Genomic DNA, 24835 nt, shown 5'->3' with positions numbered 1-24835 from the left:
TACTGAAGAGTCGTAATCAAAAAACTTACCTGTGGCGGTAAAAGTTTTTCTAAAACCATTGAGATGCCTTGGTCTAACACTTCTTTGCCTCCATGCTAAAAGCAGAATCAGAAAGATGTAACAATAGATAAATGACAATCAGAAGACAAAGAACCTTCCCGTCTCTATCTAGACTCGTTGTCTTACCTTTCCTACATTGACTTGACCGAGGTACCGTAAATTGTACAGCAGCCTGAGAAGAGAAGAGTCAAAATAATTAGGCCAGGAAGTTTGTGAACACAGCAAAGTGTAGCATTGGCACCTTGGCTGGACACGAGAGCAATTTGCTTCCACACAAGACCTTTTCTGAATGGTTCTGAACAGTTCCAATATTAGAAACCAATCTATTGGGCAGTGGGTGCTTCGCTAGCATAGATACTCCTAGTAAAGCATACATGTGCACAGAACATTATTTCTGAATGGTTCCTGTATATTTAAAGGACTGCTTTCCCCACAAGAGGTGATCGGAAAAAGATGGGGTCCACATTTCTACTTATAATGGGTAGGATTCAAAAACTCTTCTGCCAAACAAGATTTCCTTCTTCTGAGGATGAGGATTTCCTCTGTGGGAGGAAGGCTCCTATCAGAGGAAAACTCTTCACAAGTTGAAGGGAATTAGATCCAACATTGTGGGGAAAAGTAGCCGTGTAAAGATGCATGTATCCAAACCATAGTAGATTAAAAAAAAAATACGAATTGGCCCTGTGTTTCCAGAATTATCTCCACTATATCGATCAAGCACTTCAAGTCATCAAGACAGACTCTCTGTATATATGGCACAATAACAGAAGCTGAGTCCCTAAACTGGCTTGACCTTAGATATGCCTTCCCTGACCTCACAGTCTTCATGCACTTACATTTCTTTCTCCTCTGTCTTTGTTCATCTAGTTGGGAGAGAGATAGAAGAGAACAACGTATGCATCCCCAGTTCTCTTCTTAGTTCAATGAAGGACATTATTTTTAATCTCCTCAAGAGATTAAAAGATGGCACATTGCAGTGATATGGTTTTTGTGTTGGAAGCATTGTCTCACGAGCCCTGTGTTCAACAGGCCAGTTTTTGTGTTGGAAGTATTGTCTCACGAGCCCTGTGTTCAACAGGCCAGTTTTTGTGTTGGAAGCATTGTCTCACGAGCCCTGTGTTCAACAGGCCAGTTTTTGTGTTGGAAGCATTGTCTCACGAGCCCTGTGTTCAACAGGCCAGCGGTAGGCAAAAGTCTTGAAAACTGCCCAGGAATCAGCAAGTCCCCTGCACAGTTAGAAGACACACAGCTCCAGCTAAAACTCCAACCAACCAGCCCACTGACACCAAAATACTGAAACGTGCAATCGTTCAGCTCCCACTCTGAGCCCCCTACCTGTCTCCCTGCAGGCACCGACCCTCAGTCTGTTCTTTGTGCGTGTGTTCGTGCTGGAGTTGGAAGTTGGGAATTTTCTCCCTGAGAACTTTCAGATAGGGCAGCAGTGGCTTGTATGTCCCTCCGTCGTGCCATTTCCACCGAATTAGGCGGAAGCTCAGTGGCTTGCCCTTTAGCTTCTGTAGCACAGTTCCAGCCTGAAGGGAAAGAGAACGAGAGAAATTTTGTCCACTGGGAAGGAAGATCTTGCATCAGACCCGTTGACATCTCAATCCAGATACAATGTTGGTACGCACTATCAAGAAGCTCTACAGAACTGGGGCTTTTCAACTGTTACTCTCTGGAGATACTCCTAGCTGTTAAGTATCGCTAGATGCAATTCTGCAGAGTTACCTATGAATTTTATCTTTTACCAGCATAATCTGCCTGAACACTAGTAGGGAATGGTTATTATTTAAAGAATGTATATCAAACACAAAGCTCCACATATGAAGAAGAAGAACATATTGGATTTATATCCCGCCCTCCATTCCGAAGAGTCTCAGAGCGGCTCACAATCTCCTTTACCTTCCTCCCCCACAACAGACAACCTGTGAGGTGGGTGGAGCTGGAGAGGGCTCTCACAGCAGCTGCCCTTTCAAGGACAACCTCTGCCAGAGCTATGGCTGACCCAAGGCCATGCTAGCAGGTGCAAGTGGAGGAGTGGGGAATCAAACCCGGTTCTCCCAGATAAGAAGATGAAGATATTGGATTTATATCCCGCCCTCCACTCCGAAGAGTCTCAGAGCGGCTCACAATCTCCTTTCCCTTCCTCCCCCACAACAGACACCCTGTGAGGTGGGTGGGGCTGGAGAGGGCTCTCACAGCAGCTGCCCTTTCAAGGACAACCTCTGCCAGAGCTATGGCTGAGCCAAGGCCATTCCAGCAGGTGCAAGTGGAGGAGTGGGGAATCAAACCCGGTTCTCCCAGATAAGAGTCCGCACACTTAACCACTACACCAAACTGGCTCTCAAACATGCTCCTCCAATGCTCTCAGCCGGCCACACCTACCGCTTCCCTCATGTAACTTCTGCTCTGTGTTGTTGTTTATGATAAAAGCAAAGCTTTCGAAGCCATAAACTAGTGAGTCAAGTTCATTACGTTCTTTATGGGGGCAGAGCGCACGCATCAGAAAAGGCACTCAGGAAGTTGTTCTTGTTGCTTTACACCGTTCACAGACACCGGGGAGTATCTAGGAACACAGTTTCTCTGACAGAACAGTATACCCACTTTTGGAAGAGGGGACAGTGATTTCTACTGGTTCCTCCATCCAACTACAAACCATCACTTCGCCTTCTTACGCTGTTCCTGAAAACCTGTTGACCCCAGAAAGAAAATTTGGGCAGGGGGGGGGCGGGTTGGCCTCAGTGGGCTGCAGCTGCAAAGTTCTGCTCCTGCAGACTGTGCCGATGGAGGGATATGTACCTATATTAAGGAACGTATTCTCTATTTTTCTCCCAGAAGACAGCACACACCAACATGAAGTCATGTAAAGACATACCCAGAGTCATTTTCTGCTGTGCTTTCCAACCCTGATAATGCTAATTCAAAAATGAGCCAGATGTGGGGTTACATCCTTCTCCAGCTTCTTCCTCATTTTAACTTTTCTCAGTGAGAACAATTTATTTAATTTTTATCCCACTTTTCTCCCCAGTGGAACCCAAAGCAGCTTAAGCTACAAGCGAAAAACAACAAGAGAAAGGAAAGGGGAGGTTTCTAAGAACAGAGTCAGTCTCTCAGGCACCACTCAGCACAACTGATCTTCCTGGAAAGTTGAGGTTGTGAGTGTGACCCTCAGACTTACTTTTTAGCTCACACTTTTGGGCATGCCCAAGTCTTTTAAAAAAGTATTTTGTGTGTGTGCTTGCATGCCTGGAAGTCATGGTGACGTCTGGTGACTCATAGTGGGGCTAGGATGTTTTTCAGAGAGGTGGCTAGTATTGCCTGCCTCTGTGTCCCGACCCTGGTACTCCTTAGAGATCTCCCTTCTAAATACTTGCAGGGTCATCCTTGCTTAGTTTCCAAGATCTGATGAAGTCAGGCTAGCCTGGACTATCCAAGTCAGGGTAGCACGCCCAAGTCTTAAATACCTGCAGAGCAGGAGGCAAATGAAGTAGAACTAGACGTTATATCTGCAGGTTCTTCCTCATTTTCTTCCTGTGTCAGCAAACACCTCTGAGGGGGTCATATTTTGGAAAGGGATTTTCTCATGATTTCCCCACCTTCCCTTCTGCATCTTGTCACTGTTAGACTGTCACATTCACTGTTTGTCACATATACAATGAGGAAGAAAAAAGTGAAATGAATTTTTAAACGCTTCTACCATCCACAGTTAGCACACCCTTGATTGATTTAACTTCACAATACAGATACTCATACAATCTCATACAAAACCAAAACATCCTCGCTGATCCTTCCGTCTCTGCCATACCCTTGATCCTGCATCATGCGCTTCAGGCCAAACACCACAGCTTTTGTTTTGCACAGTTCCCACAGCAACACTGACTAGCCATCTCTCCTGCTCTTTCTCAGGATCTTAAAAGTAGCGACACACCAGACTTAGGGGCTTCCTTCCGTACCTGTCCATTGTATGCGTTCCTCAACGAAAATCCATTTATCTCATCAATGACATCTCCAACCAGCACAACCTCATCCCCTTCTGCCTGGCTCTGTGGAAGCAGGTCTATAATGAAAATCCGTCCATCCAAGTATCTGAGATGAAAGAACAACAAAATAGCTCTCCCTGAGCAACAAGGTGCCTCAGTCTTCATGTGGAAGATGAGAAGTGTTTGCCACCTCCAGAACCGCTGATTTCGGGAGGGGTGTTGAAAGACCCGAGTCAGACTGAGGTGACGAGAGAGGAGGTCCTACAACTGATAGGCAATTTAAAAACTGATAAGTCACCAGGCCCAGATGGCATACATCCAAGAGTTCCGAAAGAACTCAAAGGTAAAATTGTGGATCTCCTGACAAAAATACGTAATCTTTCATTAAACTCCGCCTCCGTTCCCGAGGACTGGAAGGTAGCTAATGTCACTCCCATCTTTAAAAAGGGTTCCAGAGGAGATCCGGGAAATTACAGGCCAGTCAGTCTGGCTTCACTACCAGGAAAGTTAGTGGAGGCCATTATTAAAGAGATAATTAGTAGGCACATTGATGAACAAAAATTGTTGAGGGAGACTCAACATGGGTTCTGTATGGGAAGATCTTGTCTCACTAACCTGTTAGAGTTCTTTGAGGGGGTGAACAAACGTGGACAAAGGGGAGCCAATAGATGTTGTTTACCTTGACTTCCGGAAAGCTTTTGATAAAGTTCCTCATCAAAGGCTGCTAAGTAAGCTCAAGAGTCATGGGGTAAAAGGACAGGTCCACTTGTGGATCAAAAACTGGCTAATCAATAGAAAACAGAGTGAATGTAAATGGGCAATTTTCTCAGTGGAGGATGGTAAGCAGTGGGGTGCCGCAGAGCTCAGTACTGCGTCCGATGCTTTTTAACTTGTTCATTAATGATTTGGAGTTGGGAATAAGCAGTGAAGTGGCAAAGTTTGTAGATGACACTAAATTGTGCAGGGTGGAGAGAACCAGAGAGGATTGTTGGAATTCTCTCTCTGTGGCAAGTGATGCTCTGTATTCTTGGCAATGGGGGGGCAACTGTGTGAGGACTTCTAGTGTCCTGGCGCCACTGATGGACCTCCTGATGGCACTTGGGGTTTTTTGGCCACTGTGTGACACAGTGCTGGGCTGGATGGGCCATTGGCCTGATCCAACATGGCTTCTCTTATGTTCTTATCTTATGTTCTTACTGTTCGACAAAAGGACAATTGAGCAAAATATATTAGTAAACAGTTTTAAGATTTCTGTCCAAAATACTAGGCAAGTCGTTCAAGAGTGGTCCTTTCACATAAGAGAAAAGCAAGTGATCCCATCACGTAGCTCATTAATCTACAGTGTTCAGCATGATAAAAAGGCCTCATCTCCTATTCCATAAGCAGGATGGCCTTGCTCACTTAAAGTATATTAGAAGGAGAACAGCAGAAAAATGAAACAGCCACTGAGGGCTTTTAGCGAGAATACTGGACTGGAAAGACTCTGGGTTCCGGCACCCACTGAAGGCCTAAATACATTTCTAAGTTTTCTCAAGTCCTTTTCAGCTCCTGTTAATCCAACGTATAGTGTGAGTTCCATATTTGGGACAGAATTCTCAGGCTTCTGGAAGCAATTCAGTTCAGGGCCATCCCATGTGGCAACAGGTGACTTAAATCTCCGGCTCTGAGTCATTTTCCTGTCCTGAAATGTATATGTATTGATGGGATTCCTTAATGGGGTAAACAGCGCCCCCTTTGAGGTCCTTTCAGGTCAGGAAAACAGCACAGGGAAAAGGCATAACCCCCACCCACCCCCGCATGCCATGGCTAGGTTTGCCAGACCCCAGGTCTCAGGGGGGGGGGGGGTCACCCGCTTTCCTAGGCTCCTTCCCGCTCCCAGTCAGCTGGCCGGCGGGGGAAGCCCCACCCCCACAGCCACCATGTGACTTTCCACCTCCGGAGGCTTCAGACTCCACTTGGAAAGGCTTCCTCTTGGGATGGCGTTTCTGTGTCTTTAAGGCTGAAATAGGGGCAGGGGGAGCAGGCAGAACAATATGACTGCTTCCAGTGACTGTGAAAGCAGCCCAGACCCTCTGTTGGCTGCACAATCTTTTCAGAGGTCGTTTGTATAGGAAAGGTAAACTTGAACCTTTGGTTGTTCTGTGTTACTTTGAAGAAGTGGGAAGTTTAGCAACTCATGAGTAGAGATGCCAATCCCCAGGTGGGAGCCCAGAGCAGGCCCTCCCCAGCTTCAGAGCTGTCAGAAATGGGGGAGGGGAGGGAAATGTCTGCGGGGCACTTAATTATTCCCTATGGAGATTGATTCCCGTAGGGTATAATGGAGAATTGATCTGGGGGTATCTGGGGCTCTGGAGGGGCTGTTATTTGAGGTAGAGGCACCAAATTTTCAGCATAGCATCTGATGACTCTCCTCAAAATGCTCTCCAAGTTTCAAAAAGATTGGACCACAGGGTCCAATTCTATGAGCTCCAAAAGAAGGTGCCCCTATCCTTCATTATTTCTAATGTAGGGAAGGCATTGAAAAGGTGTGTGGTTCTTTTAAATGTGACAGCCAGAACTCCCTTTGGAGTTCCATTGTGCTTGTCACACCTTTGGTTATGGCTCCATCCCCAGTGTCTCCTGGCTTCACCCCCGAAGTCCTCAGGTATTTCTTGAATTTGACTTGGCAACCCCAGCCATAGCCCTGATCCAAATTGGTCCCCATGGCCCTGGGAACTGAGTGCCAAGCACAGAACTTTTAGAGCGTGTTTGAGCACCAGGACCTGGGCAAGGATGGAAGAAAAATGGAACATGTAGCTGGGCCCTGACTAGCTAGCAGGTTTCTTTTCTTTTCTTTTCTTTTCTTTTCATTTATTTATTTTATTAGATTTATATCCCGCACTCCCCTTAATGCGCTCAATGCAGCCAACAACCAACAAAACAACATCAAAATATGACTTAAAACAATACTATGCAATAAAATAGACAGTAAAATTACAAAATCGATAATCAGTAACAATCATGGGTCTTTAATGTTTACGGCGCTCACGATGCTAGTGCAGCGGTGTTGGCGAAGTGTCAGTTCTGTGGCATGGCAGCTGTCTCCCATTCTTCATTAAATGTAAGATGAAAATAGAAATAGCAGCTCTCCAGCAGCCCTGGCCCCACTCAATGCACAGCAGCCAAGAAGGTCAGAGCGCCTGCTCCGGCTGCAACGCCACTGAGGATGTTCTCCGCAGCCGAGAACGAAACGTCTGGAAGAAAAACTTTCTCCAGTAGAACACGGCACTTGAGCCCGAAAGATTCTGCAAACCCTAAGATGAAAAAGTTCCGTCTTGCAAGCCTTGCAGAATTGTGGGAGGTCCCGCAGGGCTCTGATGTTATCGGGGAGCACATTCCACCATGTGGGAGCCACCACAGAGAAAGCCCTGGTTCTGGTGGAAGTCAACCAAGCTTCCTGGGGAATCATTTAAAAATTCTGATATCCTGAACACAGTGTCCTCTGAGGCACACGCGGGGAAAGGCAGTCTTGAAGGTAAGCAGGTCCCAGGTCATATAGGCAGGGGTCGTTTTGTAGAAAAATAGGTGGTGGAGCTCATCTAGGGATTGTTATGCAGCTACACCTACTATTCAATGGACAAGGTAGGGAGGAGGAGGGGGGGCATCAGCTCCTGCTGAATTCAAGGCCTGCATATAGGGCTTTTCTTTTTTTTATTGCTTTCTCTTCTAAGAAAAGCAGCTGGGGTGGGGATTTGATCGGGAAAGCAGTGCTGGTAGATGGGGTGCTTAACTCTTTCCCATCTACCACTTTTATCCAGTGCATGCTTTACAATTCTCCCCATCCCCACACTCTGCATCAAAATGGTGCATGAAAGGAGGAACCCACAAGGTGTATATTGGAAAACGGTGAGCAAGGAAATGTGAAGTGACACTAATTTAATGAATGAAGCTAATTTAATTAACAGGTTGATTAGATTTATTTATTTATTTCTATTTCGATTTGTATCCCGCCCTTCCCACCGGAGCGGCTCAGGGCGGCTTACAGCATATAAAATCTAACATAGGTTTGGCTTTAAAACATCAGTTAGCAGCAGTTTAAAACAGTTAGTTAATAAAACATAAAACCAGCGGTCTGTCAGAATGCACACTGCCCCCATCCAAAATTCTCAGCGTCGGTTAGTTGTAAGCCAGCCGGAAGAGGGCGGTCTTGCAGGCCCTGCGGAACTGCCCAAGGTCCCGCAGGGCCCTCACCTCTTCCGGCAGCTGGTTCCACCAGTAAGGCGCCGTTACCGAGAAGGCCCGATCCCTGGTAGATTTCAAACGGGCCTCCTTTGGCCCGAGGATTACAAGCAGGTTTTGAGAACCCGATCTCAGTACTCTCTGGGGAACATGTGGGGAGAGACGGTCCCTAAGGTAGGCAGGTCCTAGGCCATATAGGGCTTTAAAGGTAATGACCAGCACCTTGTACCGGACTCGGTATATTATTGGCAGCCAGCGCAGATCCCGAAGCCCCGTCCGTTAAGGTCAAACTGCAACAGCAAGACCCAGCGAGGCTCAGGGTGGAGGAGGCAAGCAGGGCAAAATGGTCCACCCCAGCGCTTCACTGCGCCTGCGCCAGCCTTGTCATGGGTCACGTGATATTGGATCACATGACTCCTTCCTGCCAGCATTCTCCGGGAGATCTCTAGGCCACCCTATCAGGTCTCCATTCTTGCCTGCGCCTGAGCTCAGGAGGGGGGAGGAGAGGGGAGCACCACACTCATTCACCTCACCCACTGCTCTGCCCACTTGCCTGCTCCACAGGACCTTCTCCCTCTCACAGAGCGGGAGAAGAACAGCCTGGCAGGCAGGCAGGCGAGGAAAGGCAAATGAGGGCAATGTTCCCCTCTCCCTCCCTCCCAGCCGGCCATGAAGCTTGTGCCAGACACACACACACAGCTGGCAACTAAGGCTGCCAACAAAGGCCGCAGATCCCCTGGTTTGGATGCCCTCTCCCTGCTTCAGGATCATCAGAAAGCAGGGAGGGGGAGGGAAATGTCTGCTGGGCACGCCATTATTCCCTGTGGGGACCGATTCCCATAGGGTATAATGGAGAATTGATCTGTGGGTATCTGGGGCTCTGGGGAGGGCTGGGGTTGTTTTTTTAGGTAGAGGCACCAAAATTTCAGCATAGCATTCAGTGCCTCTCCTCAAAACATCCCCCAAGTTTCAGAAAGATTGGACCAGGGGGTCCAGTTCTATGAGCCCCAAAGGAAGGTGCCCCTATCCTTCATTATTTCCAAAGAGGGGGAAAGCATTTAAAAGGCATGCAGCCCCTTTAAATGTGACTGCCAGAACTTACTTCGGAGTCCAGTCGTGCTTGTCACACCCTTGCAACTGGCTCCACCCCCAAAGTCCCCAGATATTTCTTGAGTCAGACTTGGCAACCCTACTGGCAACAGGGCGTGCAGGTAAGCCCCAGGCTCCTGGGAGGGATGGGGAGAGGGGGGACTGGGAGAGGAGAGGGCAGTGAGGGGCATGGGAAATTCAGTGAGGACATAGTCCCATGGTGTCCCCCCCCCCATGGTTATAGCCCTGCCAGGGAAAGGAATAGGGTTGCCAGGTCAATTCAAGAAATACCTGGGGACTTTAGGGGTGGAGCTAGAAGCAAGGTTGTGACAAGCATGACTAAACTCCAAAGGGAGTTCTGGCCATCACATTTAAAGGGACAGTACACCTTTTAAATATTTTCCTTCCATTGGAAATAATGAAAGATAGTGGCACCTTTTTTGGGGCTTATAGAGTTGGACTCCCTGGTCCAATCCTTTTGAAATTTGGAGGGTATTTTGGAGAGAGGCACTGGATGCTATGTTGAAAATTTGGTGCCTCTGCCTCCAAAAACAGCCCCCCAGAGCCCCAGATACCCACCAATTCTCCATTATACCCTATGGAGAATCTGTCTCCCTAGGGAATAATGGAGTACCCAGCAGACATTTCCCCCCCCCCCTCTGCTTTCTGATGACCCTGTAGGGGGAATGCCTCCAAACCATGGGATCTAGCCCCCAAAACAGGGGATCTCCTGCCCTTGTTAAGTTTTCCCCAAAGAAACTTAAACAACTGTGAGACAGGATAAGAAATATTTAGCAGGAAAATGGAAAGATAGTACCTCCCCTTAAAATCACAGTCCCAGCAGTCGCTTTGTAACCTAAATTTAAAAGTAGAGGAGACCGTAGATTTATACCCCGCCCTTCTCTGAATCAATCTCAAAGTTGCTTACAATCTCCTTTCCTCCCCCACAACAGACACCCTGTGCGGTGGGTGGAGCTGAGAGAGCTCTCACAGAAGCTGCCCTTTCAAGGACAGCTCCTCCGAGAGCTATGGCTGACCCAAGGCCATTCCGGTAACTGCAAGTGGAGGAGTGGGGAATCAAACCCAGTTCTCCCAGATAAGAGTCCACGCACTTTAAATTTCCTGCGGAAATATGCACTGCTTTTTGCTCTGCTTTATTCAGCACCCAAGTCACATTGGACTGTATCAACAGAAGTATAGTGTCCGGATCACGTGAAGTGATGGTATCACTTTACTCTGCTCAGGTAAGACCTCACCTGGAGTATTGTGTTCAGTTTTCGGCACCACATTTAAGAAGGATATAGACCAGGGTTTCCCAAACTTTTCTTTCCCAGGGCCCGGTTATTTTTACACTTCTCCTTCGTGGCCCACTAAAATTTGGGGGTGGAGCCAGGAAAGGGATTATGTCATTTCCTGTGGTGTCAAGGACCAAGTGATATCACTTCCAGGGCACATGGAACCAACACCTTTTCCTGTGATGTCACTTCCAGGGCACTCCCCCAAACCTGCCTCTTCTTTGGAAGTAAATTCATTTTCAGAAACTTCTCTCTGAAACTCATGCTGAGCCAAAATGGGGGTGGGAAAGTGGGCGGTCCTCTCTTTTCACCCCCACACCTGCATGCACCTATCTGTTTGTGTATTCTTCTCCAGCTTGCAAGCACTCCTAATGCCCATGTTCAATTGCCTGCACCACCTACACATCCCTTCCTCAACAGCACTGGCCAGTGTATGCAATTGGGAGTGCTGTTGCCATTGCCATCAGGAATGCCAGCACTGTGTACAATCCACTCCGGGCCTTGGCAGCTGCTCTACCTTAAAATATACTGACATATTTAGTAGGCCCTTTCTTCAGCTGCTACTACTGGAACCTTGCCTCAAGCTACGACCAAGCTTGCTTGGTTTCAAGAAAATCTTTCGACAACTATTTTTCATATTTTTCTTTGGTTAAAACATGGAGAAATTGCTGTGAAAGGTAGCAGAGAACTGTATTGCAATTAATTAATTAATTTCAAGTTCTATGAAGTTCATACAAGCTTTTCTGCAGTTATCCCAAAAAGGATATTTATGAGGGGCTTGCAGCTTTTTACTGGCTGTGTTTCCCATGCCTTTAAAAGCAACCTGTTGTGCAGATACTTAGCCAGTGAACTACTTTCATCATTTTAATATCTACAGGAGGAGTTTAATTTTGGTGTCAGACAGCTGTTAAAAGCAGGACCTGTAAAATGGTGCCAAGTTCATACTACCATCTCTTCCAGTGCTGTTGAGATATACCGCAGTAATCTCAAATAATCTCTTTCTGCCCCACACCTCTTACTCTGACTCACTCACACAGAAATCTCATAGGCGGCCATCTGGCTACAACTGGGGGTGCCAACTTTTCATTGGCAGAGCTCCTATGTTTGCAACAACGCTATGATGAACAGAAAAGTTTCATCCAGTAAAAATGGAAGGAAGGAAAGAAAGGGAAAGAATGAAATGAAAGAAAAGGAAAAGAAAGACATGGAAAGAAAAAACATAAGCGGAGCCATGTTGGATCAGGCCAGTGGACTATCCAGTCCAAAATTCCCTCATACAATGCCCCAAAAGCACCAGAATGTCCACCAGTGGGGCCAGGGCACTAGAAGCCCTCCCACTGTTGCTTCCCCCCCTCCCAGCACCAAGAATACAGACAGAGCATCACTTGCAGGGGGGAAAGAAAGAAAGAAAGAAAGAAAGAAAGAAAGAAAGAAAGAAAGAAAGAAAGAAAGAAAGAAAGAAAGAAAGAAAGAAAGAAAGAAAGAAAGAAAGAAAGAAAGAAAGAAAGAGCCTTCCTTACCATCAGATGACCCCAGCCAGCAAAAATTCTGCCCAGGGGTCGTTTGGTAAAAAAAATAGCTACTGGAATGCCCATTCCTCACCCCTCCCGGTTGAAAAAAACACACACACACCCTTCTTTGCCACCCAGGCCTCCCGGTGAAATCTCCCCAAAAGAACATACTGCAAGGGACATGAACGCTCATACCCTGAAGAACACTTCATGGGTCTAAAGTGCCAGTGGATGCTAGCTTTTCTCTCAAACACTGGGAGTGGGGGAGAAGGAAGGAGAGGCAGCCCAGTTCCTCTCTGCACAACACAGAGATGGGGTGGGGCTAGCTTTGCTGGGGGCGGGGCTAGCTTTGGCTTTTCTTGTGACCTGGTAGTGAGGCTTCCGTGGCCTGGTACCGGGTCACGACCCTGCAAATGGGAAACACTGATATAAACAAGTTGGAATGGGTCCAGAGGAGGGCAACAAAGATGATGATTTGGAGTACTGTGTGCAGTTCTGGTCACCGCACCTCAAAACGGATATTATAGCATTGGAGAAAGTCCAGAGAAGGGCAACTAGAATGATTAAAGGGCTGGAACACTTTCCCTATGAAGAAAGGTTGAAACGCTTGGGACTCTTTAGCTTGGAGAAACGTTGCCTGCGGGGTGACATGATAGAGGTTTACAAGATAATGCATGGGATGGAGAAAGTAGAGAAAGAAGTACTTTTCTCCCTTTCTCACAATACAAGAACTCGTGGGCATTCGATGAAATTGCTGAGCAGACAGGTTAAAACGGATAAAAGGAAGTACTTCTTCACCCAAAGGTGATTAACATGTGGAATTCACTGTCACAGGAGGTGGTGGCGGCCACAAGCATGGCCACCTTCAAGAGGGGTTTAGATAAAAATATGGAGCAGAGGTCCGTCAGTGGCTATTAGCCAAAGTGTGTGTGTGTATATATATATATAATTTTTTTGTCCACTGTGTGACACAGAGTGTTGGACTGGATGGGCCATTGGCCTGATCCAACATGGCTTCTCTTATGTTCTTATGATGAGGGGTCTGTAGACCAAGTCCTATGAAGAAAGGTTGAAGGAGTTGGGCATGTTTAGCCTGGAGAGGAGGTGGCTGAGAGGTGATATGACCACCACCTTCAAGTACTTGAAGGGCTGTCACATAAAGGATGGTGTGGAATTGTTTTCTGTGGCCCCGGAAGGTAGGACCAGAACCAATGGGTTGAAATTAAATCAAAAGAGTTTCCGGCTCAACATTAGGAAGAACTTCCTGACCATTAGAGCGGTTCCTCAGTGGAACAAGCTTCCTCAGGAGGTGGTGGGCTCTCCTTCCTTGGAGGTTTTTAAACAGAGGCTAGATGGCCATCTGACAGCAATGAGGATCCTGTGAATTTAGGGGGTGGTATTTGTGAATTTCCTGCATTGTGCAGGGGATTGGACTAGATTACCCCGGAGATGCCTTGCAACTCTATGATTCTAAATATTCCATGAATGGGAGGGCTCCTGCTAATTTACATATCCACCACAAACCATCTAGATATTTCAACTGCATGAACCTGACAGATGTCAAAACTGGCAGAGATATTTTCTTCCTTGTGACAGGGCAAAATTCATATCATAAAATATCCCGTGGTTTGGGACCGTTCTCCTTCCCCTGATCAGTGGAATCAATTATGATAATTAGCAGAATCAATGTTGAATCAGAATCAACTGTGCTTAGGAGAATCATTCTCAATCCTGATTAGCAGGATCAAGTATGTAAAATCAGCTGACTGCACATTATTTTACAGCCAGGTTTTCCTTAGAAAACCAGCAAGGTTGCTATTGTGTGGAGAAAAAAATGTCCTACCCTTTAAAAGAACTAATGGGACATTATGTTCCTGGTGAGCTTATTTACCTTTAGAAAAACTTCACCTGCTCACTTCTACACATTAAGAAGAAGAAGATGATATTGGATTTATATCCCGCTCTCCACTCCGAAGAGTCTCAGAGCGGCTCACAATCTCCTTTACCTTCCTCCCCCACAACAGACACCCTGTGAGGTGGGTGGGGCTGAGAGGGCTCTCACAGCAGCTGCCCTTTCAAGGACAACCCCTGCCAGAGCTATGGCTGACCCAAGGCCATTCCAGCAGGTGCAAGTGGAGGAGTGGGGAATCAAACCCGGTTCTCCCAGATAAGAGTCCACACACTTAACCACTACACCAAACTGGCTCTCCTCTTGAAGAAGACGGGATCTTCGCTGGCAGTCCTAAGACCCACAAAGATCTTTTCTAAAAGACTGGACTTTAGACAAAAGGACCAAAAATATAAGGGAAGAGAGTAGCGGATCTCTTACCTGAGCACCATTCCTAGTTCTTTGCAGGGGACAGTTTCATAGGTCAAACACACCTGGAAAACAGTGTTCCTCAGTGTAGATTCTAGTATAGCAATGTAGGCGATGGATATACTATATTGTTTTTATTTTGCTCTGCTTTGATGGTGTAATTCAATTTTATTGCATTGCTCATCGCCTAAACGATGAAACCCAGCCTTACTGCACTATTTGCTGCAGGTATTATACCGTTCTGTCTTTAATGTGTTATTTTGTAACTGTAATTTACCCTCTATCTCAACGAGAAAGGTGGATGATAAATGAAGAAATAACTAAAATGCCTGAGAGACCACGAAGCATATTGATTAGAGGGTCAGACTAGGATCTCAGAGACCAAGGTTCAAATCCCCAACCTGCCATAAAAGGATGGTGGATGAACATATGAAGCTGCCTTCTACTGAATCAGACCCTGGGTCCATCAAGTCAGTATTGTCTACTCAGACTGGCAGCGGCTCTCCAGGGTCTCAAGCTGAGGTTTTTCACACCTATTTGCCTGGACCCTTTTTAGTGGGAGATGCCGGGGATTGAACCTGGGAACTTCTGCTTCCCAAGCAGATGCTCTACCACTGAGCCACCGTCCCTCCCCATGAACATATGAAGCTGTCTTATACTGAATCAGACCCTCCGTCCATCAAAGTCAGTATTGTCTACTCAGAATGGCAGCGGCTCTCCAGGGTCTCCAGCTGAGGTTTTTCACACGTATTTTCCTGGACCCTTTTTTGGAGATGCCGGGGATTGAACCTGGGACCTTCTGCTTCCCAAGCAGATGCTCTACCACTGAGCCACCGTCCCTCCCCTAAATTATTTACATCAGTCTCATACACACTCTCAGCCTAACCTACTTTACAGGGTCTTTGTCAGGATAAAATGGAGGAGATTAAAGTAACGTCATGTCGTGTTTCTTGTCCTGGTGACTCTTTGGTTTACTTTTTTTGGCACTCTCTACTAGAGGGAAAGCAGATCACTTTTGATGTCAGAGAGTTTCTATCACAAAATGATAAACAACTGTTATCTGGGTGTGTTCTTAAACTAGTTCAAATATTATCATCTCTGCGGAGCCATTTTGCATTCTATAATGTTTTCTTATTTTCCCCCCTAAAAATCAACTATATTCTTTCAATAATTACTAATAAGCTCCTTTGACCAGAGGTCTTGTGCCATACAAGAAGAGTAATGTAAACAGCTTTGGGTCCCAAGCTCTGCTCATGACCCGCATTAGATCCCAGCAGAAGCTGGGTTCAGATAGCCAGTTCACGGTTGAGAAAGGTGGTGTGTGAATTAAGTAAATATATATAAAGCAAGGATGCATGAAATATACTTGAACCGACAGGCAAAGATTTTAATTAACAGGAAACGAACAGAAGCAATTTCAGTTGAAAAAGGAACACATCATGTCACTTTATTATTCATACCAGCAACAGAGATTTTAGCTATAAAGATCAGACAAGATGACAGAATTAAGGGAAGAAAAGTAGATAATGAAGAGTTCAAAATGAAAAGCTATGAGGAAGCCAGGGTTCTAACAATCTTGAAACCCCAGAAATCACTGCAAAATGTAATACATATAGAAGAATTTGGATTCTTACCAGGCTATAAAATTAGCAGAAAAAAGACAAAAATTTTAACACAAGAAGAAATTATAAAGAGCACAGAGTGCTCAACAGCTATTTATCCTAATAAATATTTGGGTGCAAATGTGACTAGCAAAACTGTAATATTCTAAAATGTGCCTACAAGAAAACTTGGAAATCAATATAAGCAGATTAAACAAGATAGGAATTATTTAAACAAAAAATTAGCTGGGAAGAATCTCTGTAATCGAAATAAATGTGCTGACAAAACTAAACTTTCTGTTCCAAACGTTACACGTATACATAGATGAAAGAATATTGAAAGAGTGGCAAAAGACAGATAAACCAATTTATGTGAAATGGCAAAAAACCAAGAATAAGTTTCAAAATACTACAAGACGAAAAAAAGAGAGGAGGATTAGCAGTCCCAAATATAAAATTATATTAACAAGCAGCTGGTCTGGTCTAGATTGTGGACTGGATTAAAAACCGAAGACACAGAACACAACAATTAAATCCAGAGATCTTGATGAAGGCTTATGCAATTACTTAAAGATTAAGAAATTGGCTAAAAAAAAAATCATAACACAAAGAAGTCACATAATCAGAGACGGACTTTTGAGACTATGGTTTACACGCCAGAATCAAACTCTTTGCTTTTGTCTTCAGTAGAAGAACACAAGAAATAAAAATGATGCTTTAATATGTGGCATGACGATAAATAAAGGTAAAGGTAGTCCCCTGTGCAAGCACCGAGTCATTACCTACCCATGGAATTACGTCACATCATGACGTTTTCTTGGCAGACTTTTTATGGGGTGGTTTGCCTTCCCCAGTCATCTGTACTTTACCCCCCAACAAGCTGGGTACTCATTTTACCAACTTTGGAAGAATGGAAGGCTGAGTCAACCGTGAGCTGGCTACTTGAACCCAGCTTCTGCTGGGATCTAATGCGGGTCATGAGCAGAGCTTGGACTGCAGTACTGCAGCTTACAACTCTGTGCCACAGGCAGGGCCGGCCCGCCAACTAGGCAAATTATGCATTTGCCTAGACCGCTGGCAGGATGGGGGCGCCAAATTTGGCCCTCCCCCTAGGTAAATACCTCATTTGCACTCCCCAGCCTCCTCTTCCCTCCCTTCCCCACCATTTCAATGCCTGGGAAGGGGTGGTGGAACGCCACGCTTCCCAGGCAATTTAAAGCCCCCCCTCCGGCGATCAGCTGATCGTCGGGTAAAACAGCGCTGGAGGCTCGCGGTTCCTATGCCAGCCCTCTGGTGTGATCACTATCAGTGCGGGGTTGAGGGGGCAGCAGCAGTGCGAAGAACCTGTAAAAAAGCAAAACGATTCTGGAAAGGAATACACAGAAAAATCCAGAACATATTAAAGTTTAAATTCCGAATGGATGCAAAGAACATGCTATTAAGTGTTCTGCCTAATAAATTACCAAAAATTTTATAAGAGATATTCAAATACTGTATATCCTTTGCACCTTGGTATGTTTTGTTTCTGTTAATGGTTCGAATTAATATATAGAAGTGGACTTGTTTTTAAGGCAAGAGATGTTTCAGAGGTGGTTTACCATTGCCTGCATCTGCATCATGACCCCAGTATTCCTTGGACGTCACCCATCTAAATACTAGCCAAGGCCAACCTTGTAGCTTCTGAGATCTGATGAGATCAAGCTAGCCTGGGTTATTCAGGCCAGAGCTATTGAATACAATTGTATCCCATCGTTGAATATTATAGACAATACCTTAAAGTATAACAAAGAGGATGTAAGGGAAATATTTTCTCCCTTTCCCTTTTCTTTTCTGTACTCCCACTGCCTTCCTAAACAAATGGATTTTGAACATATGAACATATGAAGCTGCCTTATACTGAATCAGATCCTGGGTCCATCAAAGTCAGTATTGTCTTCTCAGACTGGCAGTGTCTCTCCAGGGTCTCAAGCTGAGGTTTTTCACACCTATTTGCCTGGACCCTTTTTAGTTGGAGATGCCGGGGATTGAACCTGGGACCTTCTGCTTCCCAAGCAGATGCTCTACCACTGAGCCACCGTCCCTCCTGCATATGAAGTTGCCTTCTACTGAATCAGACCCTGGGTCCATCAAAGTCAGTATTGTCTTCTCAGACTGGCAGCGGCTCTCCAGGGTCTCAAGCTGAGGTTTTTCACACCTATTTGCCTGGACCCTTTTTAGTTGGAGATGCTGGGGATTGAACCTGGGACCTTCTGCTTCCCAAGCAGATGCTCTACCACTGAGCCACCGTCCCTCCCCAATTTTTTTTTACATTTTTTTTTTAAAAAAAATCATGATTATGATTTATGATGTATGATTATGATGTAAATTTATTTAGGGAGACAGCGTTCAGCAAAGGCAATATTTTTCTGCCTCCATCTCCATGAGCTATTTTTTAAAAAAATATAATTAAAACTCAAGACTGGAGGTCCCAGTTTGACTATTTGCTTCAGGTGTAAAAACGCTTAATGATGGGCACTCTATAAATGACATAATGGGAGAATGTAATAAATCACGCTGAAAGCAAAGGAGAATGAAAACCTCTTACCGGAAGCTGCCAGCTTTCATCCAAGAAACTGGAATTCTACAAACGAAATGCAGCATTATGTGAGAAGTTAAACAAGAAGTTGTGAGCAAATTCGGTTTAGAAATAGATTGTTAGTGCGTTTCTGGAGATGCAAGTATCTCTGTCCCTTGAGCATGACTTTCTTGGCTCATAAGAACATAAGAGAAGCCAATGGCCCATCCAGTCCAACACTCTGTGTCACACAGTGGCCAAAAATTTTATATACACACACACAGTATGGGTAATAGCCACTGATGGACTTCTGCTCCATATTTTTATCTAAACCCCTCTTGAAGGTGGCTATGCTTGTGGCCGCCACCACCTCCTGTGGCAGTGAATTCCACATGTTAATCACCCTTTGGGTGAAGAAGTACTTCCTTTTATCCGTTTTAACCTGTCTGCTCAGCAATTTCATCGAATGCCCACGAGTTCTTGTATTGTGAGAAAGGGAGAAAAGTACTTCTTTCTCTACTTTCTCCATCCCATGCATTATCTTGTAAACCTCTATCATGTCACCCCACAGTCGACCTTTCTCCAAGCTAATGAGTCCCAAGCGTTTCAACCTTTCTTCATAGGGAAAGTGTTCCAGCCCTTTAATCATTCTAGTTGCCCTTTTCTGGACTTTCTCCAATGCTTTAATATCCTTTTTGAGGTGCGGCGACCAGAACTGCACACAGTACTCCAAATGAAACCGCACCATCGATTTATACAGGGGCATTATGATACTGGCTGATTTGTTTTCAATTCCCTTCCTAATAATTCCCAGCTTGGCGTTGGCCTTTTTTATTGTAAACGCAATAAAAGGCTCCCCCTTCCCATGACAGCCTTTAAATGCCCTGAAATCCTGCTCCCGAGGGACTATGGAAGTACTGTGCTGTATCTAACCCTGTATTTGTTAAGCAAAGCAAAATGCACTCAACCTACATCCCTCAGTCAGCTATTACTGTACCTGCACATCAAGTGAGAAACTAATTTCTGCCACCACCAGCATCATAGACAGGAAAGGCTCTGAAAAAGGAGAATAAAGACTAATGGTCACCATCTGATCTCGGACAGCCCTTATTTATCAGTAAGTCCAAGGGATATTGTCGAGGCCACATAAGAAAGGGAATTTTGAATTTTGTCACAGTAAGAGCCTGCCTCCCTAAAATAAAGTTTCAGCTTATGCCAAAAACCCCCAAACATTAATGCCATAAAAGGCAGTTTTTTAAAGCCTATAACTCGACAGACTGAAGGGCAAACATAACATCTTGTCAGGTCACATCCAAAGATGCCCTTCCACATGGAAGAATCTTCCAGGCACAGAAGGAGTCTTTTCTGAATGGATTCCTCTGGGAACAGACGGGCTTCTTTGGAGTCAACCCTATGAATAAAAGATCTTTCCCACTGAGTACTGTGACTAGAATGTTGCCTAAAGAGACACAGGATATCTAACCATCTATTTTGCCCTTATATGGAGAAAGGCTGGTGCTCTGGTTTCTAGGCCAAATCAAACTATATGCAAAATGAATTCAGAGAATGGAAAACTACATAGCAGCTGCTTCACAGTCCTCTGGGATGGATCTAGCAGAACATTTCAGCTGACAGAAGGGGGTGCAATTTTTTGCCAGTTCCCACTCCCTCCTGCACACTTCCAACGTCCCTCTCATTCTGTTCGTGGGGTCCCTTGTCCTTCAAGAACAGCATTTCAGGGAGCATTCTGGACTTCAGCAGGAGGCAAAGAAGTTTCACTCCATTAATGGAAATTCCTTCTGTCAGTGGAGATTCTGCAAAAGATACAACTAGAGTTGCCAGGTCCCACCAGATCCAGGCTAGGAAACTCCTGGAGATTTGGAGATGGATCCTGGGGAGGACTTTTATGTTTGAACAGAAGGGTGAATGAGAGGGTGATTGTGTGAAAGAACACAAAGCAGCAGAGATAACGATATCTCTACAACAGGTTGAGAAAGACAATTGCAGCCTGGGGAAACCAAGGGCTAATCTACGCTAGACTTTTAATAAACCCTATGAGTTAATGTTTCTATGATTTTAGTGTAGAAAATCAGTTTGGGGACAGGGCTGAACCAGGATTAAAGGTCTAGTGCAAAACTGGCCCAAGAGTCAGCATTGGGGAGGGACGGTGGCTCAGTGGTAGAGCATCTGCTTGGGAAGCAGAAGATACGAGGTTGAATCCCTGGCATCTCCAAAAAAGGGTCCAGGCAAATAGGTGTGAAAAACCTCAGCTTGAGACCCTGGAGAGCCACTGCTGGTCAGGGGAGGGATGGTGGCTCAGTGGTAGAGCATCTGCTTGGGAAGCAGAAGGTCCCAGGTTCAATCCCTGGCATCTCCAAAAAAGGGTCCAGGCAAATAGGTGTGAAAAACCTCAGCTTGAGACCCTGGAGAGCCACTGCTGGTCAGGGGAGGGATGGTGGCTCAGTGGTAGAGCATCTGCTTGGGAAGCAGAAGGTCCCAGGTTCAATCCCTGGCATCTCCAAAAAAGGGTCCAGGCAAAGAGGTGTGAAAAACCTCAGCTTGAGACCCTGGAGAGCCGCTGCCAGTCTGAGAAGACAATACTGACTTTGATGGACCAAAGGTCTGATTCAGTATAAGGCAGCTTCATATGTTCATATGTTCACAAACTGGGAAATTAAGATTCCATGAAGCACAAACAGAGATGAACCTCCCCCCGCTTACGAACCAGTTCAAGTTTGTGAGCTTTGAGTTTGTCCCTCCCATCTGTTGGAGGCAGCTGCCCAATGCCAACAGAATGGAAGGGGGGAATATCTCCCTTCCCAGGAGATCTTCCCTCTCTCCTTTCTGCTTTGTTTAGCCATACAAAGCTACCTGATACTGAATCAGACCCTTAGTCCATCAAGTCAGTATTGTCTCCTCAGACTGGTGGTGGCTTTCCAAGGCTTCAGGCTGAGGTCATTTGCATCACCTACTGTCTGCTCTTTTAATCGGAAATGCTGGGGATTGAATCTGGAACCTTCTGCAAGCAAGGCAGAGACTCTTCCACTGAGCCACAGTCTCTCCTCCTAAGCACTCTAGGCTCAGCATAGTTATGAATCAACTTCCACTCCTAATTTCATCTGCAACCTTTAAGACTGACTAGGAACAGTATTTTTTTTTTAAATAATGGCATTTATTTATCTAGTCTGTTTTTATCCAGACTTTCCCCCCAAATAGGGATCAAAGCAGTTTATACTGTTCTCCTCTCCCCCATTTTATCTTCACAACACTTAAGACTGAGAGCGTGGTGACTGACTCAAGGTCACCCATCAAGCTTCCATAGTAAAGTGGGGATTCAAACCTGGGCCTTCTAGACATAGGCCGTTTTCCCACTGAGCTTACCTCGGAGCGACGTCCCTCTTCACCGCGCAGCGTCTGCGCGGATTTCCCACCAACTGCTCCGAGTAACCAAGTAGAGTCGTGGCTTTTGCGTCGCTAACGTAAATTGGTTTTTAGCGGTTTCCATTTGCGATGCAAAAGGTCGTGAACTTCCTGGTTCCTCGGAGCAGCCTCAGAGCAGTTGGTGGGAAATCCACCCAGACGCTGCGCAGTGAAGAGGGACGTCGCTCCGAGGTAAGCTCAGTGGGAAAACGGCCCTGGTCTGACATTCTCACCACTATACCACACTGACGGTGGTTTCGGAATTGACTTTTTGGTCATCTTCTAGATGCAGAGTTGAGACATTTTAATTAATCACTAGGAATAGTATGGAATGATTAGCCTGCTCCGAGGATTGCCAATTCTTACTTGGCTCCCAGCTCAGGATGTTCTTCAGCACATGTGGTGTGTTGATGACACCTAGAAGTGACATTATTGCGCCAGGGACACTGCAAGGGGGGGGGGGTGTGTGGCTCTAGCACTTTGGAAAAAGCTCTTTGATTATTATAAAGTTTTCTCACAAATGCTAGAGTGTCCCCTCGCCTGCAACGTGCCCAGTGCAATAATATCACTTCCAGGTGGCATCATCATACAAGGCATGGCATGGTACACTGGTGCTCTTCAGGGGCTGGGCTCCTCCTGCTGGCAGGTTGGAGGCCCTGAAATTGGGGGAACCCTGCCCCCCCCCACCCCGGTTAGGAGGCTGGGAATCCTTGTTATTCCTTCTGGTTAGGAGGCTGGGAATCCTTGTTATTCCTTCCGGTTAGGAGGCTGGGAATCCTTGTTATTCCTTCTGGTTAGGAGGCTGGGAATCCTTGTTATTCCTTCCGGTTAGGAGGCTGGGAATCCTTGTTATTCCTTCCGGTTAGGAGGCTGGGAATCCTTGTTATTCCTCTCGGTTAGGAGGCTGGGAATCCTTGTTATTCCTTCCAGTTAGGAGGCTGGGAATCCTTGTTATTCCTCTCGGTTAGGAGGCTGGGAATCCTTGTTATTCCTTCCGGTTAGGAGGCTGGGAATCCTTGTTATTCCTTCTGGTTAGGAGGCTGGGAATCCTTGTTATTCCTTCCGGTTAGGAGGCTGGGAATCCTTGATATTCCTTCCGGTTAGGAGGCTGGGAATCCTTGTTATTCCTCTCGGTTAGGAGGCTGGGAATCCTTGTTATTCCTTCCGGTTAGGAGGCTGGGAATCCTTGTTATTCCTCTCGGTTAGGAGGCTGGGAATCCTTGTTATTCCTCCCGGTTGGGAGGCCGGGAATCCTTGTTATTCCTCCCGCTTGGGAGGCCGGGAATCCTTGTTATTCCTCCCAGTTGGGAGGCTGGGAATCCTTGTTATTCCTCCCGGTTAGGAGGCTGGGAATCCTTGTTATTCCTCACAAGCCCTCATGGTGGGGCAAGCTATAAGTCTAAATAAATGATAAAAAAAAGGTCAAGGGGTGAAGTTGCTTTCACAATGTTTTCACGGCAGACTTTTTATGGAGTGCGGAGTGTTAAAGCTGCAGTACTACAGTCCTAAGCTGCTCACGACCTGAGTTCAATCTCTGGCGGTAGCTGGGTTTTCAGGTAGCCGGCTCCAGGTTGACTCAGCCTTCCGAGGTCGGTAAAATGAGTACCCAGCTTGCTGAGGGGGGCAGGGAGTGTAGATGACTAGGGAAGGCAATGGCAAACCACCCCGTAAAAAGTCTGCCGTGAAAACGTGAAAGCAACATCACCCCAGAGTCGGAAACGACTGGTGCTTGCACAGGGGACCTTTCCTTTCTTTGCAAACAATGCCAAACTGCAGCTTGGGAGCCACATGTGGCTCTTTTATGCATATTGTGTGGCTCTCAAAGCTCCCACCGCCCATCAACCAGCTTGGAGAAGGAAGGCATTTCTCTCTTTAAATAACTTTTCCAAGCCAAGCCAGCCAGCAGTTTGGAGAATGCATTTAAAGTTAAAATTGCTTTCTTTCTACCTCTCCCTCCCTCCGCTTCCTTCCTTCCTTCCTTCCTTGTGGTTCTCAGCCATCTGATGTTTGTTCTATGTGGCTCTTATAAGCAAGTTTGGCCACCCCTGCCCTAAAAAATTGGCAGCCCTTGAAGGACACATCTTGGTTCCATGGGCAGGGTTATCATCTTCATCTTGGGATATTCTAGAGATTTGGAGATGCCTGCAGAGGGTGGAGTCTAGAATGCAGAGGGACCTCAGAGGGGCTGTGATCAAACTTCCCTCTAAGCTCCACAGGGTTATGGGCAGAAATTCTAACCCATGAGCGAAAAAAGCTAGTAGCATTAAAGTTGTGAGCGAATCTACATTTGAGTATCGCATAAATTAGCCTTTGAGATTAATTCCATAATCATGTACAAATCTCAGAATAAATTCTTTTGAATTATAATTAAACTATATTTTAAGAATAATTTAAACATTATAAGAGAAAACAGAACCAAGTCAAATTTCACCCACCCTTTTCCACTGTGTTACTAGATATGGCCTCTGGAAAACAGATCTACCCACCCCTTTCCATTATATTAGTAGTCCTGGTCTCCGGAGAACAGGTCTCCTCATCCCTTTCCACTGTAGTGGTAGACCTGGCCTCCAGAGGTCAAAAGATGTAGTTATCTCTGGCTTTGTGGTCCTCATTAAAACCAGAAACACTACCATTTCCCATGCAAAATGTATATGCACTTAATTTTGTATTTCAAATGTTTGCATATGTCTTATCAATTAAGCTACTTCTGATGCATCAGTTAATTAATTAATTAATCCTGATGCCTTTGTGCAATGTTGGTGCCTGAACACAAAGTGTTCTTGCTTGGTT

At 45.7% G+C, this 24835-nt stretch overlaps 1 protein-coding gene across 1 annotated transcript in view; it reads right to left on the bottom strand.

Moving 5' to 3' along the window:
* LOC132581088 (uncharacterized) overlaps nucleotides 1–24835 on the bottom strand; it is a 61006-nt gene that overhangs the window by 17246 nt on the left and 18925 nt on the right. The window contains exons 6-12 of the mRNA XM_060252127.1: nucleotides 19623–19681; nucleotides 18656–18691; nucleotides 14483–14535; nucleotides 4014–4146; nucleotides 1396–1592; nucleotides 187–232; nucleotides 30–95 (exon numbers count right to left, since the gene is read on the bottom strand). Coding sequence (XP_060108110.1) covers nucleotides 30–95; nucleotides 187–232; nucleotides 1396–1592; nucleotides 4014–4146; nucleotides 14483–14535; nucleotides 18656–18691; nucleotides 19623–19681 — 590 coding nt within the window. The remainder of the gene's footprint in view (nucleotides 1–29; nucleotides 96–186; nucleotides 233–1395; nucleotides 1593–4013; nucleotides 4147–14482; nucleotides 14536–18655; nucleotides 18692–19622; nucleotides 19682–24835) is intronic.

Source organism: Heteronotia binoei, chromosome 13, assembly GCF_032191835.1.
Source record: "Heteronotia binoei isolate CCM8104 ecotype False Entrance Well chromosome 13, APGP_CSIRO_Hbin_v1, whole genome shotgun sequence".
Taxonomy (NCBI): domain Eukaryota; kingdom Metazoa; phylum Chordata; class Lepidosauria; order Squamata; family Gekkonidae; genus Heteronotia; species Heteronotia binoei.
Note: the sequence above shows the minus strand (reverse complement) of the source record. Positions and strands in the feature narration are given on the sequence as shown.